The following is a 23,623-nucleotide window of genomic DNA, read 5'->3' as shown; positions in this document are numbered from 1 at the left end:
AAAACAATTCTCCACTTTAATTGATTTTCAATTAAATGACCAATTAATCATCTCAAAAGCATTAAATAAAAGGGCTTCTATTATACTTCTGTTATGGCCTATTAGTGTTCCATTTCTTAATACAAATATATGTATACCTAAGCTCTGGCAAGCTCCCTAATGAGAAAAATTAATCTACATGATTACTAAAGAGGTTAAGCAATCTGCTTCTTCTAAATTACCTTGTTTACACCACAAGTTGGAGAAAAGTCTGAAAAGACCACCTAGAAACTGTAATCCTACTCAGAACATCAATGCTTATATAGAAAGAATCACTTAATCACAGAGCTAGAAAATGTATATGGGGCATGTCTTTGAGGCAGACCAACAACATTGTGACATATACTAGCATACACAGTTTCTTTACATTAAGAAACAATTCCTTTAGTTCTTTCTCATAGGAAACATCCTTTAATAGCATTGAAAACTTGTCTAATCCCTTTCTAAAATTTTTACTACATTAATAGGAGAATTTAGAATTAGATTCTGAAAGTCAATGAAGCTAAAATTTGATGTTGGACCTAAGACCTATGAATCTTACCTGTTCACCAGCTTGGGATTCCCCAATGATGAATCGATCTCCTGGGCCATCAGCAGCTGTGAGATGGAACAGAACCAAGAATGAACATCAGTATGAACCTACTCTAGGGAGTTAGAACCCAGCACTGGAATTTTAAAATTTGGCTCAAAGTATCTGATAAGGTTTCAGAAAAGTGGAATTCATTTCTCATCTCCTAAATGAGATAATGGCTTAATACTACTGGTTTGACGTTTGGTATCCACAATTATAAGTACCAGTAGAAATGGTTTTAATTGTGTTCTTTCTTAGTGTCACTGTAGATGGTTTTCCTGTCACCTCATAATTTCCACACTCGTGCTTCTCTAATAGGAAGTTCTTTTTACCTAGCTTTCTAAATAAACACTGCCTTATTCATGTACATGTGTGTGATTTTCCATATGTCTAAAAAATACCCATATTTTTCTTTCTCATTTATCCAATCTGATCTTCAGAATAATCCAGTGAGATAGGAAAAACAGATATTCCTCTCTTCACTTGACATTTTAAAGAAATGAGCTACAGAAAGAAGGAACGCAGTCAGAATTAAATGCCTTGAACAAGCATTGGTTAGAAGTAGGCTGGGACTAAAACCAAGTTTCTTAATTCTCAGAACAGTTTTTTTTTTTTTAATAAATAATGGATCACAATGCTATTCCTGAATCAGGAGATAAAGGCAGTACTGTATCACATTTTCCATTGACTATTTATTTTTAAATTTTAAGAAATACTTTCAAAATTGGGGTGGAAAAACTTTTTAATCCAATCTTTTTTTTTCTATATGCAATATAGTAATGGCTGGATGAAAAAATATTCTAGGAGATAAATGTATAGTTGAGGTATGTTGTTTTTCAGACCAATACTAGGTAAGGGTAATCTCTATCTGATGAGTTTTTGATCATGGTTATTACCTCCATATCATTTGAATACAGCAAGGTAGGCATATACACACAAAAAGATAAAACCTTCTATATGATTTTTAAATTATATTTGCAATCACACTGATAATGTTTCCCCTCTTTTATAAAGAACATATGAAATTCATGGTTTATGTAACTACAAAGTGGCATTTTTTCCTAAAGGCTTCTATACTGTTAATAATGAGCTATTTTTTTTTCTTCATTTTTTGTTTTATTTTTTCTTTTTGTTTGTTTATAGTGAGCTACATTTTTTTCACAGCTGACTTTGATTAACCTAGTGTGGAAAGGGGCAACGAATTAACCTTGGGTCCCTTCTATGTTCTAGATGTTGTATCTTGTATTTTATAGATATTATCTCAGTTAATAAACTCGTGCTTTCCTGTGATTTTTTTCTGTTCTATCTTTATTCAGTGTTCACTTGTAAAAGCCAGAATAGTTTTCCTCCAATTTTATTTTTATTCTGACACTTTAGTGGTTTTTTAAAACTTAATTTTTAAAAAATGAACAATTTAAAACATACACTGAAGTAATTTTTTCTACAGTTATCAACATTTTGTCTATCTTTTTCATTTATCCCTCATTTATTTTTGCAGTATTTTAAAGCATATCATGATTTTATGATAAAAATTAATATGTAAATTATATTTCAGAGTTCTACACTCATTGCAACTCAAATATGAATAGACTTATTTTATGTCTCCTCCCATATGCAACCTAGACATTTCCTCTCTTTGCTTCCTATAAAAAGAGAAATTAGCATGGTTTTAGAAGTAAAACAAAGGTGAATCTGAATCCAAGTTCTGCCTATTATTAGCTTTAGAACTTTTACCAAGTTATTAAACCTCTCTAAGTTTTCTCACTGATGAAAATAGGGCTAATTATACCTTTAAAATAACACCTTTTAAAGCTATTCTTTTCTTTCATTCATTTAGCAAATTCCTACTGAGTGTCTTTTATGCCCTAAATGTCAATAAGTACTGGGAGTAAAAACAGATGATGGTTTCTATTCTAATGTAGTGTCAGTTTTTTGCAATGTTTTTCAAACTCTGCATCACAAATGGAGGTGGGTTGTAAAATTAATGTATAAACAATTTATTAAATGAAAAATAATGGAAGTATATTCAACAAATGGTTAAGATAAGTGTTATTTTACAAACCTTTTTGCTTGTATATGTGTGTGTATATTTATATATATATAAAATTGGCTTGTGACGTATAATGTATTTAACATGTTTCTTATCACGGTTAAAACAAAACTCTTAAAGCCAGTAATGTAGTGGAGGAGACTAGAGTTTAATAAAATAATCATATTAATGTAATGTAATTAAAATTTACATTAAGAAAACTGCTGTCAAGGAAAAGAACATAGTTTTATGACAGCATATAATTAAAGTCCCTGAGCTGTACAGGAGGTTCATGGAAAATTTCCCTGATAAAAGAATTTCTGATCCTGAATATGAAGGATGAGTACGATCAAAGTAGCTAAGTTGTCAAAAGGTGTGTGTATCGGTGTGTATGTGTCTATGTGTGTGTGTCCCCATGTCCTTCTTCAATCTTATACTCTAGCCATTTTCAACTTATAGTACTCTATTTCTCTGATAGAACCAAGATGACTCACAACAGCACCATGACATATGGTACTTCCAATGCTTGGAGTGTACTTCCCTAACCTTGCTCTCTGATCAAAAACTTCTTAGCTTTTAAGACTTAATTCATGTCACCTTCTCTATGATGTCATATCTGACTCCCCTCCCTTTAAGAGTCATCTACTTCCTCTTTTATTTCCCCATTGTACCCTGAAATACCTCTAATTATGACTTACTAATATATCTGCAGTTATTTGTCTGTCTTAGGGGAATGATTAACACTTGCTGTATAATAGGTATTCAATAAATGTTCAATAAGTTAAGTGGTTTAAAATGTTCAACAAATAAATGAATGTGGTTTCTAAGAATCTTTTTAGAAAGATGCAGGCATGAATGAACAAATACATAATTTGTTCCTCCTATTTTCCAACACAAAATGCTATGTTTCAAATGTCATCCATTTTCTGTTGATCCTTGTATATTTTTTTCTTGAAAAATTGAATCAATATTCATTATCTTTAGAATATTTAGAAAGATGCTCTGATTCTATATAACATAGATTATGTTGTTATTCTTGTCTAGCAGAATACATAGTTCATAGTTGATATTGTTAAATATTTGTTAAAAGAATAAAGAAATGTATTAGGTATTTGTGCAGTACTTCGGAAGTTTGTAAACTAACTTGTACTTAGTATTGCGCTTTGTAAGTTTTCTTAAATCATTTCATCAATGTATATATTTTATCTCTTCAGCTAGATTACAAGATCCTTAGAAGACCACTTCCTTTATTTCTTTTTTGTAATCCTCTGCTCTTCAGGCTTCATCCTTTCTCCTGTTCTCCCACACATGCACATGCATACACTCCGAAAATGTTTAAATCAATGTTTTGCACAAATGTCACTGAATAAATTGTGACTGGAGATTATCTGGGGTAACGTAGAGGCAAATCTGGCATAGAGTCTCAAGGAAGGCAATATCTGTATGAGCCATTAAGTGATTCTAAGAAGCAAGGGTGTTACCAGGAAGGTGCACAATCATATTCACCTGAACTATGTTCACTTTACTGTGAATATTTCCACCTGTTAACTATGCCTCTATTTTGTTGGCCAAAGGAAGGCTCAGTCAGTCAACCATGTAGAAGATTATTGGTACCAACAGAGGGGTCATTTTTATTACTTATTATTATAACAGTACAAACTTTAATGTACATGCAAATCATAAGGGTTACTTGCAAAAATATAGATTTTCATCCAGTAGGTCTGGGATAGGGCTTGAGATTCTATATTTCTAGCACACTGATGCTGCTGCTGCTGGCCCATGGACTACTTTTGATGAGGAATGAGGTACTAGAAGATTGAACTTAATGTGGAGAAATTCAGACTAAAAGAAAACTTTTGGAATAAACACTTAGTCAACTACCACAGAAGTCCTGATTTAACAGTTAATACCATGGCACGCTATTTCTCATAAAGACTGAGAATTAATTATCAATCTATTTAACTTGCTGATATCTAGTTTAACTATCTATTAAAGAGACAGGGTAAAGAGAAAGTTGCCATATTCAAGATGAATTCTACAAGTTTGGGTAGGAAGAAGGGAAATGGAGGTATGGTGGCACATGGACCCAAAGCTTGGAAAGAAATATACTAAGCAAGCCACAGTATGACATTAGAAAAGATGGTGGATTCAAGATTTCTATAAAGTCTTAGAATCTTTTTCCCATCTAATTTTGATATATTTGGTAATGATTTTTCTTTTCTGCTTTCTAACTATAGGTTTTAATTTGAAGAAAGTGATAAAAGCAATACAAACAAAACCCTAACAGCCATTCATAATGCTTAATACTAGACCCTGAAGCTGCTCCTACTTCCTCCCTCTTTTTTTAACGCTCAGAAAACACTTTTAGTTCTGTTTACCTATTTATTTGAAGATTCCTGGTTATTTGATTTGATATAAAATTGATACCATTGGATAACTAATCATTATTGCAACGTTTCTCGTTTCTTATAGGAATGGACTTTTAATAGAGAATGATCATCCCCAAATCATCTGCCATAACTGTTCTACATTTTCATTTTCTGGCCATATGTGACCTCTCTTTAAGCCTCCTAAAATTTTATAGTTCTTTAATTTTCAATAAATGTTAGGACTGAATAAACCATGGCCTATAGACAGAGCATGACTTTATGAAAGTCCTAGGAAATACCCTTGACAAGGAATAAGGCAGAGGAATTAATAGTTTGCCTATTCTGATTATAGAACTTCACTGCCTAAATTGGATCACAGGCACATGGCAACAGTATTTATGCATATACTAAAATACAGATTATAGAAAGGGTTGGGGTGGGGTGAGGGCAAGGGAAAGTGACAAGGCTGGAGTAAGAGGATTAATACTAGATTCAATTATACCGAGGGATTAAATAAAGTCAGTCATTTGTGATTTTAAATCTGCTGTTTTTTTTTTTTTAATGAAAATGAGGGAACTGGGTGAAGGATAGATGAGAGAGAAGGTATATCATATTTTCTACTATCATCTCCCAGAGGAAAATGCCCATTTATTGTTAGTATTGGGAAAGGAGGTATAGCTTTTCCTTAAATACAGTGTTTTAAGGTTTGGGGAATTAACTAAATTATTCCAAATTACCTCTCAAATTCACAGAAATATTTCCACATCATAATTGGAAAAAGGCAGCAGGTTGTCAAATGATTTGGAGAACCAATTATGACCAGAGAGGATTTAAATGGAAAACTAGAAACCTTGGAATATGACTTCTTTGAAAGAATAAGAATTAAATTTAAAAAGCTATGGATGGCGGGGGTGTAAGGGTAGCTCAGTGATAGAATTCTGTCTTGCCATGCAGGAGACCCAGGTTTGATTCCTGGCCCATTTACTTTCCAAAAAACAAACAAGTAAATCAAACAAAAATTCAACAAGTGGTGGTGCAATAATGGGATACTCACATGGAAAAAGAATGAAATGTGACCCCTGCCATACAGTACACACACACACACAAAAAGGCTACGGATGGTGTCTACTGAATTTTAGTATTCACTTTAACCCACTGGAAGGAAATACAACAAAATGTTAATAGTGTCCAAGCAGAAAGAGAATGGGTAATTAAAAAATGTTCTTGATGTTCTGTATTTTCCAAAAGCATGATTTCAATCAAGATGTAAAAAAGAAAAAACTTCAAAAATTCACTTTAACCAAATGGCAAGGATTTCTTATTATAGCCCTCAAAAACTGTATGTTACACATAGGTCTCAAAATAATTCCTGGTGTGTTCAAAATACTCCCTTTTTCTAAATGATTCCAAATTAAGTTCCTGAAGGGATAAATCTTGCAAATTGAACCTCTGCCTGAAAATTCAGTTTGGGGTACTGAAAAATTTTGCCTTTATTAACATTTAAGAAGAGACTGTGAGACAATGGGCTCCCACATCAACACAGGAGGGTATGAATGCATCAAGAAGATCAGCTTTTTCAGTGTGAAGGGAGAAACCCATCCTCAAAAATATGAATAAACATATTGTATGGGTTTTAATTGGTAAAATGTCACTTTAATCTTCTTTTCTCTGCCTTTCTCTCTCACATTCACTCCCTCCTGAATGCAGTTTTAGGGTTATTAGGCCACAGGTCTTTTTATCAGTATATCATCACCATTTGATTCCTGCTTTCTTTACAGTCTTCTTTCTTTTTTTTTTTTTTTTAGCTCTTCTTACGTATTTCTTAATTCCTTAGTCATTTTATTACTGTCTTAATTTTTCAACCCACATACCTTAAAGCAAGTGATCCTCCTACTGGTTTGGAGTTTTATCCCACATGTTCTGAAGGATACTGGCTAATGCTTAGTGATCCAGAGCAAGTTAGCAACCTCTTTACACCTAGAGTGTTAGCAATGTTCACAGGTGCCACTGGTTATTACTGGAAGGCCTAAGGCAAAGGCAGAGGAAAAGAAAAAAAGGGAGAATAAAGGGAGTGGGAGAAAGGAACAGGAGTAAAGGAAGAAAGGGATGGAGAGGAGGTACACAAAGTAGAGAGTGGTAGAGAGACATAACAATTGCCTCAAGGATATTCTTTACCAAAACACTGCCTGGTGATGGTAGCACAACATTGTGAATGTAATTAAGAGCACTGAAATATATATCTGAATGTGGTTAATAGGGGGAAATGTTAGACTCTCTATATGGTAACAGAATAAAAATTAAAAAATAAATCCATGAAATTGAACTACACAAACAATGAACCTAAGTTAAACCATGGACTATAGATAATAGAATTATAAAAATGTGCTTAACAAATGAGCCATACACATGAAGATGTTAATAAGAGGCTAAGTATATGGGAACCCTGTATTTGATGCATGACTGTTCTGTAAACCCACAACTTTCTAATAAAACAACAACACTGGCTAGGGTGGTATTACAACACAGAAGATTTATATGAAAATCACCTTAATTACTGAATATGGTAAAAAAAGGCTTCTAAGACTCAGTGTTTGTATTTTTTTGCATTACAAATAAGGGTGAGGTGCAAGGTTAAAAGACCAAATGAATCTTTGTCTACTGATGGCTTCTGCTGTCTCAATGACACATACAGACACATAGATACATCACTCATTCCTGCTTTGAGATTTGACCATATCCACAAATGTTTTCTATTAAATCTCTTCGTTATATATCTTAAAGTACTACTAACACTGCACAAGACAGAAATAATATGGATTAGGGCATGGCAGATAATCTTTTGAACTTTCAATACTGTGAGATATTTTAGTGTGAAATAATTAAAAAAAACACTGCACTAAAACAAAAGAATAAATAAGAACTGAATAGCAATTTTACATAAAAATTTCTTTGATAGATTCTACAGTCTAAGAAAGCCTTTTTTATGGCTCATATGGGTTAATTGCTCTTTTTGGTAACAAAAAAATATCTGAGCAATAGTTTCTTTTTGCTGAAATGTAGTTACTTCATGCAAAATCACAGAACAACATTCTGTTTGAGAATAGTCCTGCCTCAAATAACTTATTTTCTCGCTATCTCCGAGTTTATATTATGAAGAATGTAAAAAAGTAGACTTTCTAGCCCCTTCTGTATTTTATCTGAAGTAGTTCTAGTCTGGAATTGAGAATTTTGTCATTTTATAGTAATACTTTACGGCTACAGATTATAAGATCGAAGCAGAATTTTCCTTGTAAGTGAGGAATAAGAAACAAGAGCCACAAGCTTATCAAAACAAACAAACAAAAAAAGACAAGAAGAGCCATGAGGTTATAAAAAAAACAAGCAGAGCCATGAGGTTAGCAACAAAATAAAATAATTTTCTCTCTGGACAATAATCATAATAAACACTGTAGAAGAAATAACTTGGAAGAAGGAAACATAGGAGCCACTGGGGATTTATTATCATAAATAACTTTTTGGCTTCGACAATTTCAGAAGTACTCCAATCTAGTGAGATCAAATTGTCTGCTAAACAATGTTCGCTCAAGAAGATGTTCCTAAGAAACAGAAAACTAGTGGAAATTAAAATATAAGATCAACATTCCTACCATTTTATTTACACAGAATAGGAAAGTAACAATTCAGATAACTTATCTTTTTTCAGAGGTGGTAAATGAAAATGTGTTTATATTAATAATAGTAATGATGATCATAATTGCTATACCATTAAACATTTAAAAAGACAATTATTGAGTGCTTTTTTTTTTTGTGCCAGGTACTTTATTAAGGCTTTTTATGGCATCTAATCTTTACAATAATCTGTTGGGGAAAGTACTATTATAATTATCATTATTTTACAGATGAAGAAACTGAGGTTCAAAAAGTATAAGTGATTTGTTCAAAATTACAAAGATGGAATTGGCACTAGACCCCAGATCACTCTGACTTTGTCCAAAGCCCATAACCTTAACTATTAGCTATATTTCTCCAAAATAAGACTATCCTGCTAAAAGATGATGACTGAAAGAGGAGGTTAATGAATGTATCTAACTGCAAAAAGTGGGGAAGTATCTTAATGGCTAGATACATTTAAAAAAAACAAACAGTAAAAGATTCCATAACTGATCATTAAAAAGGAATCAACCTTCTTTAACAGCTCTGATAAATTGGAAAATGTTTTGGATATTTCTTCAACTATATTGGTCTTGAGTTAATACCTAATAATAGGTTCTAAGCAATTCACTTGTTTTTTTTTTTAGCTTGCCTGGGCAGGCACCAGGAATCGAACCCGGGTCTACGGCATGGCAAGCAAGAACTCTGCCTGCTGAGCCACCATGCCCACCCTCACTGGCATTTTCATCTTGGGTTCTTAGATTGAACTTTAAGCAGGAAAATACTATTAAGTATTTGCTTTTAAGAATTTTACAGTCTCAAGTACCTCTGAGAGCTTCAATTGCCAGTACCATCATCTGGGGCTTCAGATCTTTGACGACTGGCATCTTCCAGGGAATTAGAAGCTTGTTTCATATTTTTTTTTTCTTGAAGCCCTTTATTGATGTATGAGTTTAAAGAAGGAATCAGACCAACCCATTTTATCCTTGTGTTGGGAATTTGCTCTGATTATCTTTGACATATATATGTTTTCATCTGGAAAACATTTGGAAAATTTCCAGGCTAGAACAGACTGCTGCCTGGCATGTTTAGGTGCAGAGGGAATAATTCATGGTATGGTGTTTTTATTCAATTCCTACATATTTGTAAGCAAGAATTTCCACATCACCATAGTACTTTCTCTGAAAAGTTGTAATCAATATTGTGTCAGAAAATATGTAGGTGTAGTTTAATGTGATTATCTACGAATGAATTTCTTCTGATAACCATGGGAGAAACTGATATCAAAGCGGCTGAATGCCTGGAATGACCCAAAGTCTGTAAAAAAAAAAAAATACAGTGTGAGTTGGATGATACTCAAGAAAACCAAAATATTTACCTCGGACAGCATAGCCATCTTTCACTGACGCTGGGAAAGGGGGTAGGTTGTCTTTTGCATACACATCTTGAGCAAGGACTCGCCCCATTCCATCTGAAAGAAGAGAGAGAGAGAGAGAGAGAAAGAGAAGGAAAAATGTGAACTTTGTGAACAACAGGGTAAGCAGGCAACCATAAACAAGATGGACATATATGCATGTCTGACACAACTTATAAATAGGTTTAGTCCTATACTCCTGATTCCTGTCCCAAGGAATATGAGACAGAAGAAGGAGATGCATCCTGGTGCATGTAATAAAAAGATTTGATTCAGTCAATTCATAGAACAGCTTTCAAAGATGATCTGAATATAGGTAGCTATATGGTTATCAAAAATGCATTCAAGTTGATGTGTCATTAATCCTTTAACAACCCAAATATGATTTCCTTTAAAAGGAAAGCCAATTTTAAACCATTTTCACATTTGCTGACCTAGTAAATTCATGTATATAAATGTATCCTAAGAAAATGGATAATTATTTATGTATATGTTTATTTCAGAGTTGCTCACATTAATGAAAAATGTAAAGAAACCAAAAAATCAATAATACAGGAATTTAAATAAACAATGGTCTATCTTTATGATAAAATATTATGGGGGCTGAGGTAATGTTTATGAAGGATATTCATTTACACAGGAAAATTCTTGTGACATGCTTAAAAACATAAAATTGCACACACAGTATATAATCTTAACTATATTAATATACATGCAGATATATCTATTAAAAAGACAGAAAGGACACACATATGAAAATATAAAGCATTTGTTATTTCAACAAGTAAGGATTATATATGTTTTTATTTCCTTGGCTATACTTCTGAAAATTTTCAATTTCTATAATGAGCACATTTTCTTTTTATAATCAGAAATTTTTTTTCTTAAAAAGAAAAAAGTAAAGAAAAAGGAGTTTCACAGTCATTTTATTTGAATTTCAGCCTTTGATATTGGTTTCATTTATCTAAGTGAATTAGTGATTATAAGAGGGGGGCCAAGTAGCTACCCTGTGAAGTGACTATTCAAACCACTTTGGGTGGTAATTTTTGGTTAGAGCTGAGGAAATGTGAATTAGAGTTAGTGAGAATAATTTCAAGAATCATGACCAATTCCTTAAATCCCTTGGAAAGGACCTGACTTTATTATTATTATTTTAAAAGAAAAGAAAAAAAGGAGGCCGAGAAGGAAGAAGAGAAGGGGAAAATAAATTAAGTCTCTTTCCAAAAACAATAATCTAGGACTTGATTTAAATGAAATTTTCATATTATTTAGAAAATTCAATTGTTTCTATAGCTGTTCTTTTGGCATTTTCCATTCCACCTAGGGCCTCTGGTTTCCAGATTCCTGAGCATAGAAGTAAATACAAGTTTTTAATTTTTGTACTCTGATCCATAGCAGTAGTGACTTTGATTCTTTACATTTACATCTGAATTTGAAGGGAGAACGTCATAATAGATTCTAGCTTCAGATATTCCCAGGAAGTTGAAAGCTCTTCTGGAGCTACACTGGAGCTTTGGACCAAATTTTGTAAGGCAATGGAAGTACTGGGACCAGAGGGTCTGCTGTCTAGTTTGTATTCACACGTACAACATCAACTCTCAAATAGACCAAAAACTATAAGGCAGTCCCTGGTACTAAGCCCTGTGGCATTTGCCCAGGATCACAATAGGCCTCTGGGGTGGTTCTTTATCTGTAACTAACATGGCCTGTGGTGGTAGGTAAAAATGGAAGCTTGATACCAGCTGAGATCATACCTTTCTAAGAGAATGACTTTGCTGTGATTTTGAATAGCTGAGTAATAATGGTTAATAAAAGATAACACAAGGACTGAGTTTTGCTGGCAGCTGGCCCAGTTAATCTAACAAACACTTATATGACATTTTATAAGTTACTAAGTAAAGTTATATATAGATAATCTCATTTAATCTTCACAAAGTGTAGGAAGTTGTCATTACCTTCATTTTATAGATGAAGAAAGGAAGGCTTATGTAGAGTAAGTTACTTTCCCAAGTCATGTATTTCACAGGTGGCTAAGATTAGATTGGAATCTAGGTTTTAGAATTTCCAATCCTTATTACAATGGTAATAGCTATTACCATTCATGTTCCCTCTACCTACTGCTCTTTCCTCTGTTCCTCTGATATCTGAAAAAGTTACAAGTAACGCTCAACATTATTAGCCATTAGGGAAAATGCAAATCAAAATCACAATAAGCTACCATCTCACACCCACTAGAATTGTTATTTATTTTTTTAAAGGAAAAGAAGTATCGGAGAGGATGTGGAGGAGTAAGACCACTCATTCATTACTGGTGGGAATGTAAAATGGTACAGCCATTATAGAAAACAGTTTGGTGGTTCACCAGTAAACTAAGTATAGAATTACCATATGACACAGCAATCCCACTACTAGGTATATAACCAAAATGACTGAAAGCAGGAACCTGAACAGATATTTACATAGTTATGTTCATGTTAGCATTATTCACAGATGCCAAAAGATGGAGCAATGCAAATGTTCATCAACCAATAAATGGATAAACAAAATATAGTTTATACAGACAACGGAATATTATTCAGCTGTAAAAAGGAATGGAGTTCTGATATGTGTGACAACATGAACTCTGAAGACACCCATGTTGGGTAAATAAGCCAGACAAAAAAAAAAGGCTATACTGCGATATATAGATACACACATCTCTCAGTAAGGTTTAGGACTAAACAATGGGCAGCTCTTCAAAGCAGTGAGCATTAGATTTCATTTAATGTTTGGCCAGATGACCCCTTTGAAAACTTACAGAGTATGTAGTAGTGTTGCAAATTACTTCACCAAATGAGACAGTCTCTTTCTGGCATACATATAGAAATGTACATAGATGCCAAATCATTCCTTTTCTTTGCCCATAGGTGAAGCCTAAGTACTAGCGTTGTATAAACTTGGGACATTTAATTTTAAAAAAGGAGCCTCAACTTAAAACTTAAATGAGAACTAAGCAGCAGTAACTTCTCTACAGGATATTATGACTGTTTTAAGTTTAGCATTTGATAGAGAAACAATAGTGAGCAGCTGAAGATGTGGGAGCCAAAAGACTTACTGAAAAAATGTAATTTCAGGAAAACATGAGTAAAATCACTTTTCCCCAGTTTCTCCATTCCAGTGAGAGACCCATTTATAATAAACAAAAGATGGTTTCCCCAATATGTAATTAATATGATTAATATGCTTCCTTAGGAACATTTGGTGGTGGGTGTCTGCAGCTCTTCACAGACTGCAATTACCATTTCATTTTGCTGAAAGGCTGTGCCAAGAAGCTATGATCCTGCTTTCAGAGTCTGAAAAATAATGTCCATTTTGTTCTATTTTCCCACACATGATGTGTTTCAAAAGCTCTGTGAAGTAAAGAATGTCTTCAATTTGATAAAGATGAAGAGCATACAACAAATATGTATATTTCTGGATTCTGTGGGAAATCTTACAGTCAGGACTATGTATCTTTGGGGAACCTGGGCCATATACCCGATTAAGTGATCTTAAAAGGCTGATGAGAAGAAAGGAGTGGAAAGGGCTGACTGATGATTTATAATGTTTTGGTGGTATGCTTACTTGTCCTACAAGAAAGACCAGTGGCAAAAGGAATAGCCTTTTTAGGATGTCAGCAGGATATTCATAGAAAATTCGTGTTCTTACATTTAACAGTCATTATCAAATTCCCTACCAGCTGGAGTACTATTTTTTTACACTGGTATGATTTTGAAAAATATTTTCAAAAATAATCTTTGGTCGCACTGGCTAAACATTTGAGAGAAATCAAGACACAGAACTATTTTTAAAGTTATGTATGATTTGTGAGCTTTGAACTCAAATGTATTATCTGAAGGGTAGAAGGGAAATGTTAAATTTGTTTCGTCAAGCATTTATTATTCCCCAGATGATATGTGCTTCTTGCTGTCTTAAGATATTAGGAGAACTGAGTGGTTTTTGGATGTAAGAGGGAAAAGCATCTCATAATTTCTTAAAGTCACTTATCAAAATGATTCCACAATTACAGTGTTCCCTATTGAAGCTAGTTCAAGAAGGCTTTGGAGGAAGTCAAGGGGATGCTCTGAGTTCTGTGATGCAGGATAGTGATTCCTTGTCCTCCTCACTTTGGTTAACTAAAATACTATCAATTGTATGCATTAGGAATGTAAGAATAGAACAGTAGATAACAGAAGGTTGAAAGGGAAAGCCATTCAAGACTTCCTAATATAAACCATGATATGCCAGTCTGCTATTGATTATACATTCCTCCACAATTTATTTATGTTCATTGTGACAGCACTGATGAGCAACATTTAACAACCACTTTCACATCTACCATAACCAATCAATGTTAGAGGCTACTGAAAGATGTTTTCAACTAACACCTATCCATTGTGTTCACCAAAATAATTGAGAGGGGAATCTTGGTATGTATACTTACTCTGGCCAAATGATCATTGGCAGGAAAAATATTAACTAAGGCCAAGGATTGAGAGGACTCCTGGGAAAGGTGTGAAGCTTGTGCAGATTTATGTGACTATATCATTTTTTTAAATGAAGCATTTCATTTTTTTAAATGAAATATACCTCAGAAAACTTCATGAGTATTTGAAAAACACTAAAATAAACATGGCAGGTACCCTCAGGTCCATCCCAGTATACTTCATTCTCCATATTTTCAGTATAAATTTGAAACACTAACTAGACAAAATTTTGGTACATTATGGCTTGGTTATTAATTCTGATCTCACATATGAATTACAGGCTTCACATATATATAAAACGAGAAAGGCTGAATGATTCAGGTGGGAACATCTCCTATGGTGAAAACCAGTAAAATTAATATTTAGTTATTGCAGAAGTCCTGTTTATGGAAGAATACTATAAAGTCTCTAATGCTGCTGTGGAAAACAGTTTGGCATTTCCTCAGAAAATTGAATATAGAATTACCATATGACCTGATAATGCCACCCCAAGGTATAAACCCCACAGAAATAAAAGCAGGGACTCAAACAGATAAATATATGTCAATATTCACAGCAGCATTATTCATATTAGCTAAACAGTAAAAACAAAACTCAGCTGTCTACCAACAGATGAATGGATAGACAAAATATGATATGTATATAATGGAATATTATTCAGCTCTGAAAAGGAAAGAAGTTCTCAAACATTCTACATTATGAATGAACCTTGAAAATATTACACAAAGTAATATAAGCCAGACACAAAATAATGACTATTGCATGTTTCAACTTATACAAAATATCTAGAATAAGAAAATTCATAGGGACAAAAAGTAGATCAGAGAGTAATAGGGACTAGGAGAAAGGGGGAACGAGTACAGAGTTTCTACCTGAGGTGATGAAAAAATTCTGATGGTGGTGAGGGTTGCACAATATTGTGACTGTTATTAATGCCATTGAATTATACACTTAAAAATGATTAAAATGGCCAATTTTATGGAATGGTACCAAAACAAAATAAAAAAAATACCTATGTTTAGAAAATTCGTAGCTTATTCAAAGTGCTACTGTGTCGTGCACTTGTTTTTTTTTTTTTTTTTTTTTTTTTTTTTTTTAAAGGAAAGACAGAGAGAAGGAAGGAAGGATAGAAGGAAGGAAGGAAGGAAGAAAGGGAAACATCTTTAAACATTTTCTTGTTTTATTGTATTCTGTTTCTCCGTTTTTGTTACATGGGCTGGGGCCGGGAATCGAACCGAGGTCCTCTGGCATAGCAGGCAAGCACTTTGCCCGCTGAGCCACCGCGGCCCGCCCGTGCACTTGTTTTTTAACATCTAAGAATGCTCATTACTTGCCAATATGATAAGTAAGTGAAAGCAAGATAAACGCTTTGTTTTGCCATAAAATAAAATAAACTCTGTTCATGTTACAATTTGGAATAATACAAGTGTTTTGATTATCAGAAATAATTAAGTAATTATTTAGCAATATAAGAAGATGTAATAGAATTGATAATGAATTAGCTCCCAAGTAGTAATAGGTTTGTGATGTTTGCTTTATTGAGTGAGATTAACATATCTATTTTTAAAGATACTCATTTCTACATATTAAATATCAAGCTTTTAAAATAACTGCATAACCATAAAAATCATTTACCTTAACTAAAATATTTGTATTGATATTTTAAATATTTTCCAAAATAAAATGTCTTTTATTTTGGAAAATATTAGGTTTTAAAAAATATCTAAGGTGTCCTTGAGGTCACAGATAATGCTTCAATTGAAAGCAAGTGCACTTAAGGAATGAAACCTTGCCACATCCAGGTCAAATGAGTAGGTGTCACTGATAAGTGAGTAGCAGTTATGTCCAAGGAATAAATTTGTTGGTCAGGATTTGGGACAAACATAATGTTTTTTCTACAGTTTGAACAATTAAAATTCTTATTTATAGATAGTTTCTAAATCCACTGACTTATAAATTACCACATGTTCTGCGTGAAGAAAAGATTTTCTTAATATAATTTCCATAGTTTGACAATATATCCTAGTATTCTAAAAATAATTTCTACTTTTTCAACATTGATTGGTCTACTATTAGGATCTTACTATGGCTATTAAGAAAAAAAAAGAGAAATGGAAGTTAAGTATTTTAGTTTCCTAGGGTTGCTGTAACAAAGTACCAAAACCTGAGTGGTTTAAAATAACAGAAAATTTCTTACAGTTCTGAAGCCAGAAGTCAGAAATCAAGGCGTCTGCAGGTTCATACTCTGAAAGCTTTAGGGAGATTTTCCTTTGCCTCTTACTGGCTTCAAGTGGTTGCTAGCAATCCTTGGCAATCGTTTTGTAGTTGCATTACTCCAATTTCTGTCACAGTCTTTACATGGCCTTCTTCTTTCTGTGTGTCCATGACTCTGCAACTCTAAATCTCCCTTTGCTTATAAGGACACCTGTTATTAGCTTTAGGGCTCACCTCATCTTAATTTGATTATATATGCAAAGATCCTGTTTCTAAATAAGGTCATACTTATAAGTACAGGGATTATGACTTGACCATATCTTTGGGGAACATAATTCAACCCACTATAGTGCGTCAGAAATATTTTATTTAATATTTTATAAAAAGAAAAAAATAATATGGTAAAACAAAGCTCGTTGATAGAATGAAGAAAAAATATATGTAAAATATACCTACCAGCTGTGCTGGTTTGAATCTGTTATGTATCCCAGAAAAGCCTTTGTTCTTTTAATCCATCCTGTGAGCGCAGACTATTGTGGGTAGGACCTTTTGCTTAGGTTGTTTCCATGGAGATGTGACCCAACCCATTCAAGGTGGGCCTTAATCCCCTTGTGGGGTCCTTTATGAGAGGATTAAAGGCAAGAGACATTTTGAAGAGAGCTCAGAGAAGCTAAGAGAGAAATGGCCAGACATTTTGGAGAGAAGGATCAGCAGATGTCACCATGCGCTTATGAGACAGAGGAACCCCGATGCTAGCAACCTTTCCTGAGAGAAGGTATCTTTCTTTTAATGCCTTAATTTGGACATTTTCATCACCTTAGAACTGTAAATTTGTAATATAATATATCCCCTTTATAAAAGCGAACCCATTTCTGGTATATTGCATTCTGGCAGCTTTATTAAATGCAATTGATAATTGAAGAAATACTGGTGGTTTATTTCCATATTGCGAAAATCAAAGTAAGGAAATTAGTAAGGTATTATAGTCACAGGATTGAAATGCCATCACTGAGTCATTTGGTGTTATTTCCAAATGATAAGACAAGATGTTGATACTGATTTGTTTCAGCAAATTAATCAAGGAGACTGGGATTCTGGAGAAAAGGAGTTGACAGAAACAAACATAAACAAAAAACAAGATTTTTAACCATAGTCAATAAATTGTTTTTAGAAAATTTGAGTTAATGCTTTAAAAATTATTCCAAATCTCTTCCATTCTTATACACATTCAGACACATTTCAAAGAGGGCAGCTGGTTACAATAAAATCCTTCTGTTTCTGATTTGCTAATACTTTTTGTCTCACAGTTACATGCAAGGAGATGTGGGGTTACCCTGGCACATAGTCCATGCTGCTTGGGATAAACTAGCAGGCTTTCCTACAGATGCAAAATCTCTACTTGAGAAAACAGTCAAAAAGGTACCTACTTCCGCACTGGAAGCTCTAATGGGAAAGTTAATTCAAATTTAAAAAGTTACTGTGAAGTTTGCAATTGTGCTAATTCTCTTCCTGATAGTGGCAAATCTACTGCTCCTGAAATTTTTCTCTTTATTTTCACAATTTTTTCCCCTATAGTTTGGAAAATCTTGGATATTTACATGACTTTCATAATTGTAAGAATGAGTTTCGTTCTTGTAGGAATAATATATTTTGATGCTATTCTTTATTAAAAATTTATTGTTCTCTTTCTTTTTTTTTTATTTTTAATAGTTTTCTTATACATATCTTCATGAAAAACAAGAATTTGGTTTTTACTCTGTTAAAATGACAATTTTTCTTGGATTATTTGTTTGCTGTTAGTTAGAAGTTATAAAAGGTTTTTAACCATCTGCATAATCTGCCTAGATGACAAAGATTCTATATCTTATCAGGCCAATATATGTATTGACTATCTCCTTCCTTATTGTTTTAAATAATGCCTCCTCACCTAAAAAAAATTATGTCTTTTTTTTTATTAATTAAAAAAAGAATTAACAAAACAATTAGAAATCATTCCAATCTACATGTACAATCAGTAATTCTTAATAACATCACATAGTTGCATATTCATCATTTCTTAGTACATTTGCATCGATTTAGAAAAAGAAATAAAAAGACAACAGAATAAGAATTAAAGCAATAATAGAAAGAAAAAAAAACAAAAAAAACAAAAACAAAAAACCTATACCTCACATGCAGCTTCATTCAGTGTTTTAACATAATTGCATTACAATTGGGTAGTATTGTGCTGTCCATTTCTGAGTTTTTATATCCAGTCCCGTTGTACAGTCTGTATCCCTTCATCTCCAATTATCCCTTTTCTTTTTTTTTTTTAATTAACGGAAAAAAAGAAATTAACCCAACATTTAGAGATCATACCATTCTACACATGCAATCATTAATTTTTAACATCATCACATAGATGCATGATCATCATTTCTTACTACATTTGCATTGGTTTAGAAGAACTAGCAACATAACCGAAAAAGATATAGAATGTTAATATAGAGAAAAAAATAAAAGTAATAATAGTAAAATCAAAACAAAACAAAACAAAACAAAACAAAAACCTATAGCTCAGATGCAGCTTCATTCAGTGTTTTAACATGATTACTTTACAATTAGGTATTATTGTGCTGTCCATTTTTGAGTTTTTGTATCTAGTCCTGTTGCACAGTCTGTATCCCTTCAGCTTCAATTACCCATTGTCTTACCCTGTTTCTAACTCCTGCTGAACTCTGTTACCAATGACATATTTCAAGTTTATTCTCGAATGTCCGTTCACATCAGTGGGACCATACAGTATTTGTCCTTTAGTTTTTGGCTGGATTCACTCAGCATAATATTCTCTAGGTCCATCCATGTTATTACATGGTTCATAAGTTTATCTTGTCTTAAAGCTGCATAATATTCCATCGTATGTATATACCACAGTTTGTTTAGCCACTCTTCTGTTGATGGAGATTTTGGCTGTTTCCATCTCTTTGCAATTGTAAATAATGCTGCTATAAACATTGGTGTGCAAATGTCCGTTTGTGTCTTTGCCCTTAAGTCCTTTGAGTAGATACCTAGCAATGGTATTGCTGGGTCGTATGGCAATTCTATATTCAGCTTTTTGAGGAACCGCCAAACTGCCTTCCACAGTGGTTGCACCCTTTGACATTCCCACCAACAGTGGATAAGTGTGCCTCTTTCTCCACATCCTCTCCAGCACTTGTCATTTTCTGTTTTGTTGATAATGGCCATTCTGGTGGGTGTGAGATGATATCTCATTGTGGTTTTGATTTGCATTTCTCTAATGGCCAGGGACATTGAGCATCTCTTCATGTGCCTCTTGGCCATCCGTATTTCCTCTTCTGAGAGGTGTCTGTTCAAGTCTTTTTCCCATTTTGTAATTGGGTTGGCTGTCTTTTTGTTGTTGAGATGAACAATCTCTTTATAAATTCTGGATACTAGACCTTTATCTGATATATCATTTCCAAATATTGTCTCCCATTGTGAAGGCTGTCTTTCTACTTTCTTGATGAAGTTCTTTGATGCACAAAAGTGTTTAATTTTGAGGAGTTCCCATTTATTTATTTCCTTCTTCAGTGCTCTTGCTTTAGGTTTAAGGTCCATAAAACCGCCTCCAGTTGTAAGATCCATAAGATATCTCCCAACATTTTCCTCTAACTGTTTTATGGTCTTAGACCTAATGTTTAGATCTTTGATCCATTTTGAGTTAACTTTTGTATAGGGTGTGAGAGATGGGTCTTCTTTCATTCTTTTGCATATGGATATCCAGTTCTCTAGGCACCATTTATTGAAGAGACTGCTCTGTCCCAGGTGAGTTGGCTTGACTGCCTTATCAAAGATCAAATGTCCATAGATGAGAGGGTCTATATCTGAGCACTCTATTCGATTCCATTGGTCAATATATCTATCTTTATGCCAATACCATGCTGTTTTGACCACTGTGGCTTCATAATATGCCTTAAAGTCAGGCAGCGCGAGACCTCCAGCTTCGTTTTTTTTCCTCAAGATGTTTTTAGCAATTCGGGGCACCCTGCCCTTCCAGATAAATTTGCTTATTGGTTTTTCTATTTCTGAAAAATAAGTTGTTGGGATTTTGATTGGTATTGCATTGAATCTGTAAATCAATTTAGGTAGGATTGACATCTTAACTATATTTAGTCTTCCAATCCATGAACACGGTATGCCCTTCCATCTGTTTAGGTCTTCTGTGATTTCTTTTAGCAGTTTTTTGTAGTTTTCTTTATATAGGTTTTTTGTCTCTTTAGTTAAATTTATTCCTAGGTATTTTATTCTTTTAGTTGCAATTGTAAATGGGATTCGTTTCTTGATTTCCCCCTCAGCTTGTTCATTACTAGTGTATAGAAATGCTACAGATTTTTGAATGTTGATCTTGTAACCTGCTACTTTGCTGTACTCATTTATTAGCTCTAGTAGTTTTGTTGTGGATTTTTCCGGGTTTTCGACGTATAGTATCATATCGTCTGCAAACAGTGATAGTTTTACTTCTTCCTTTCCAATTTTGATGCCTTGTATTTCTTTTTCTTGTCTAATTGCTCTGGCTAGAACCTCCAACACAATGTTGAATAATAGTGGTGATAGTGGACATCCTTGTCTTGTTCCTGATCTTAGGGGGAAAGTTTTCAATTTTTCCCCATTGAGGATGATATTAGCTGTGGGTTTTTCATATATTCCCTCTATCATTTTAAGGAAGTTCCCTTGTATTCCTATCTTTTGAAGTGTTTTCAACAGGAAAGGATGTTGAATCTTGTCGAATGCTTTCTCTGCATCAATTGAGATGATCATGTGATTTTTCTGCTTTGATTTGTTGATATGGTGTATTACATTAATTGATTTTCTTATGTTGAACCATCCTTGCATACCTGGGATGAATCCTACTTGGTCATGATGTATAATTCTTTTAATGTGTTGTTGGATACGATTTGCTAGAATTTTATTGAGGATTTTTGCATCTGTATTCATTAGAGAGATTGGTCTGTAGTTTTCTTTTTTTGTAATATCTTTGCCTGGTTTTGGTATGAGGGTGATGTTGGCTTCATAGAATGAATTAGGTAGTTTTCCCTCCACTTCGATTTTTTTGAAGAGTTTGAGGAGAGTTGGTACTAATTCTTTCTGGAATGTTTGATAGAATTCACATGTGAGGCCATCTGCTCCTGGACTTTTCTTTTTAGGAAGCTTTTGAATGACTAATTCAATTTCTTTACTTGTGATTGGTTTGTTGAGGTCATCTATGTCTTCTTGAGTCAAAGTTGGTTGTTCATGTCTTTCCAGGAACCCGTCCATTTCCTCTAAATTGTTGTATTTATTAGCGTAAAGTTGTTCATAGTATCCTGTTATTACCTCCTTTATTTCTGTGAGGTCAGTAGTTATGTCTCCTCTTCCATTTCTGATCTTATTTATTTGCATCCTCTCTCTTCTTCTTTTTGTCAATCTTGCTAAGGGCCCATCAATCTTATTGATTTTCTCATAGAACCAACTTCTGGCCTTATTGATTTTCTCTATTGTTTTCATGTTTTCAATTTCATTTATTTGTGCTCTAATCTTTGTTATTTCTTTCCTTTTGCTTGCTTTGGGGTTAGCTTGCTGTTCTTTCTCCAGTTCTTCCAAATGGATAGTTAATTCCTGAATTTTTGCCTTTTCTTCTTTTCTGATATAGGCATTTAGAGCAATAAATTTCCCTCTTAGCACTGCCTTTGCTGCGTCCCATAAGTTTTGATATGTTGTGTTTTCATTTTCATTCGCCTCGAGGTATTTGCTAATTTCTCTTGCAATTTCTTCTTTGACCCAGTCGTTGTTTAGGAGTGTGTTGTTGAGCCTCCACGTATTTGTGAATTTTCTGGCACTCTGCCTATTATTGATTTCCAACATCATTCCTTTATGGTCCGAGAAAGTGTTGTGTAAGATTTCAATCTTTTTAAATTTGTTAAGACTTGCTTTGTGACCCAGCATATGGTCTATCTTTGAGAATGATCCATGAGCACTTGAGAAAAAGGTGTATCCTGCTGTTGTGGGATGTAATGTCCTATAAATGTCTATTAAGTCTAGTTCATTTATAGTAATATTCAGATTCTCTATTTCTTTGTTGATCCTCTGTCTAGATGTTCTGTCCCTTGATGAGAGTGGTGAGTTGAAGTCTCCAACTATTATGGTATATGAGTCTATTTCCCTTTTCAGTGTTTGCAGTATATTCCTCACGTATTTTGGGGCATTCTGATTCGGTGCGTAAATATTTATGATTGTTATGTCTTCTTGTTTAATTGTTCCTTTTATTAGTATATAGTGTCCTTCTTTGTCTCTTTTAACTGTTTTACATTTGAAGTCTAATTTGTTGGATATTAGTATAGCCACTCCTGCTCTTTTCTGGTTGTTATTTGCATGAAATATCTTTTCCCAACCTTTCACTTTCAACCTATGTTTATCTTTGGGTCTAAGATGTGTTTCCTGTAGACAGCATATAGAAGGATCCTGTTTTTTAATCCATTCTGCCAATCTATGTCTTTTGATTGGGGAATTCAGTCCATTGACATTTAGTGTTATTACTGTTTGGATAATATTTTCCTCTAACATTTTGCCTTTTGTATTATATATATCATATCTGATTTTCCTTCTTTCTACACTCTTTTCCATATCTCTCTCTTCTGTCTTTTTGTATCTGACTCTAGTGTTCCCTTTAGTATTTCTTGCAGAGCTGGTCTCTTGGTCACAAATTCTTTCAGTGACTTTTTGTCTGAGAATGTTTTAATTTCTCCCTCATTTTTGAAGGATAATTTTGCTGGATATAGGAGTCTTGGTTGGCAGTTTTTCTCTTTTAGTATTTTA

General features: G+C 33.6%; 1 protein-coding gene across 25 annotated transcripts in view; it reads right to left on the bottom strand.

Moving 5' to 3' along the window:
* The window catches only part of GPHN (gephyrin), a 750,954-nt gene that overhangs the window by 95,503 nt on the left and 631,828 nt on the right, over nt 1–23,623 (bottom strand). For all 25 annotated transcript variants that reach the window (XM_077122754.1, XM_077122739.1, XM_077122741.1 and 22 more), the window contains 2 exons: nt 10,038–10,130; nt 581–636 (listed from right to left, as the gene is read on the bottom strand). In XM_077122754.1, coding sequence (XP_076978869.1) covers nt 581–636; nt 10,038–10,130 — 149 coding nt within the window. The remainder of the gene's footprint in view (nt 1–580; nt 637–10,037; nt 10,131–23,623) is intronic.

The sequence above is a fragment of the Tamandua tetradactyla genome, chromosome 12 (genome assembly GCF_023851605.1).
Source record: "Tamandua tetradactyla isolate mTamTet1 chromosome 12, mTamTet1.pri, whole genome shotgun sequence".
NCBI lineage: Eukaryota > Metazoa > Chordata > Mammalia > Pilosa > Myrmecophagidae > Tamandua > Tamandua tetradactyla.
The sequence above is the reverse complement of the archived record's forward strand: the minus strand, read 5'-3'. Positions and strand labels throughout refer to the sequence as shown.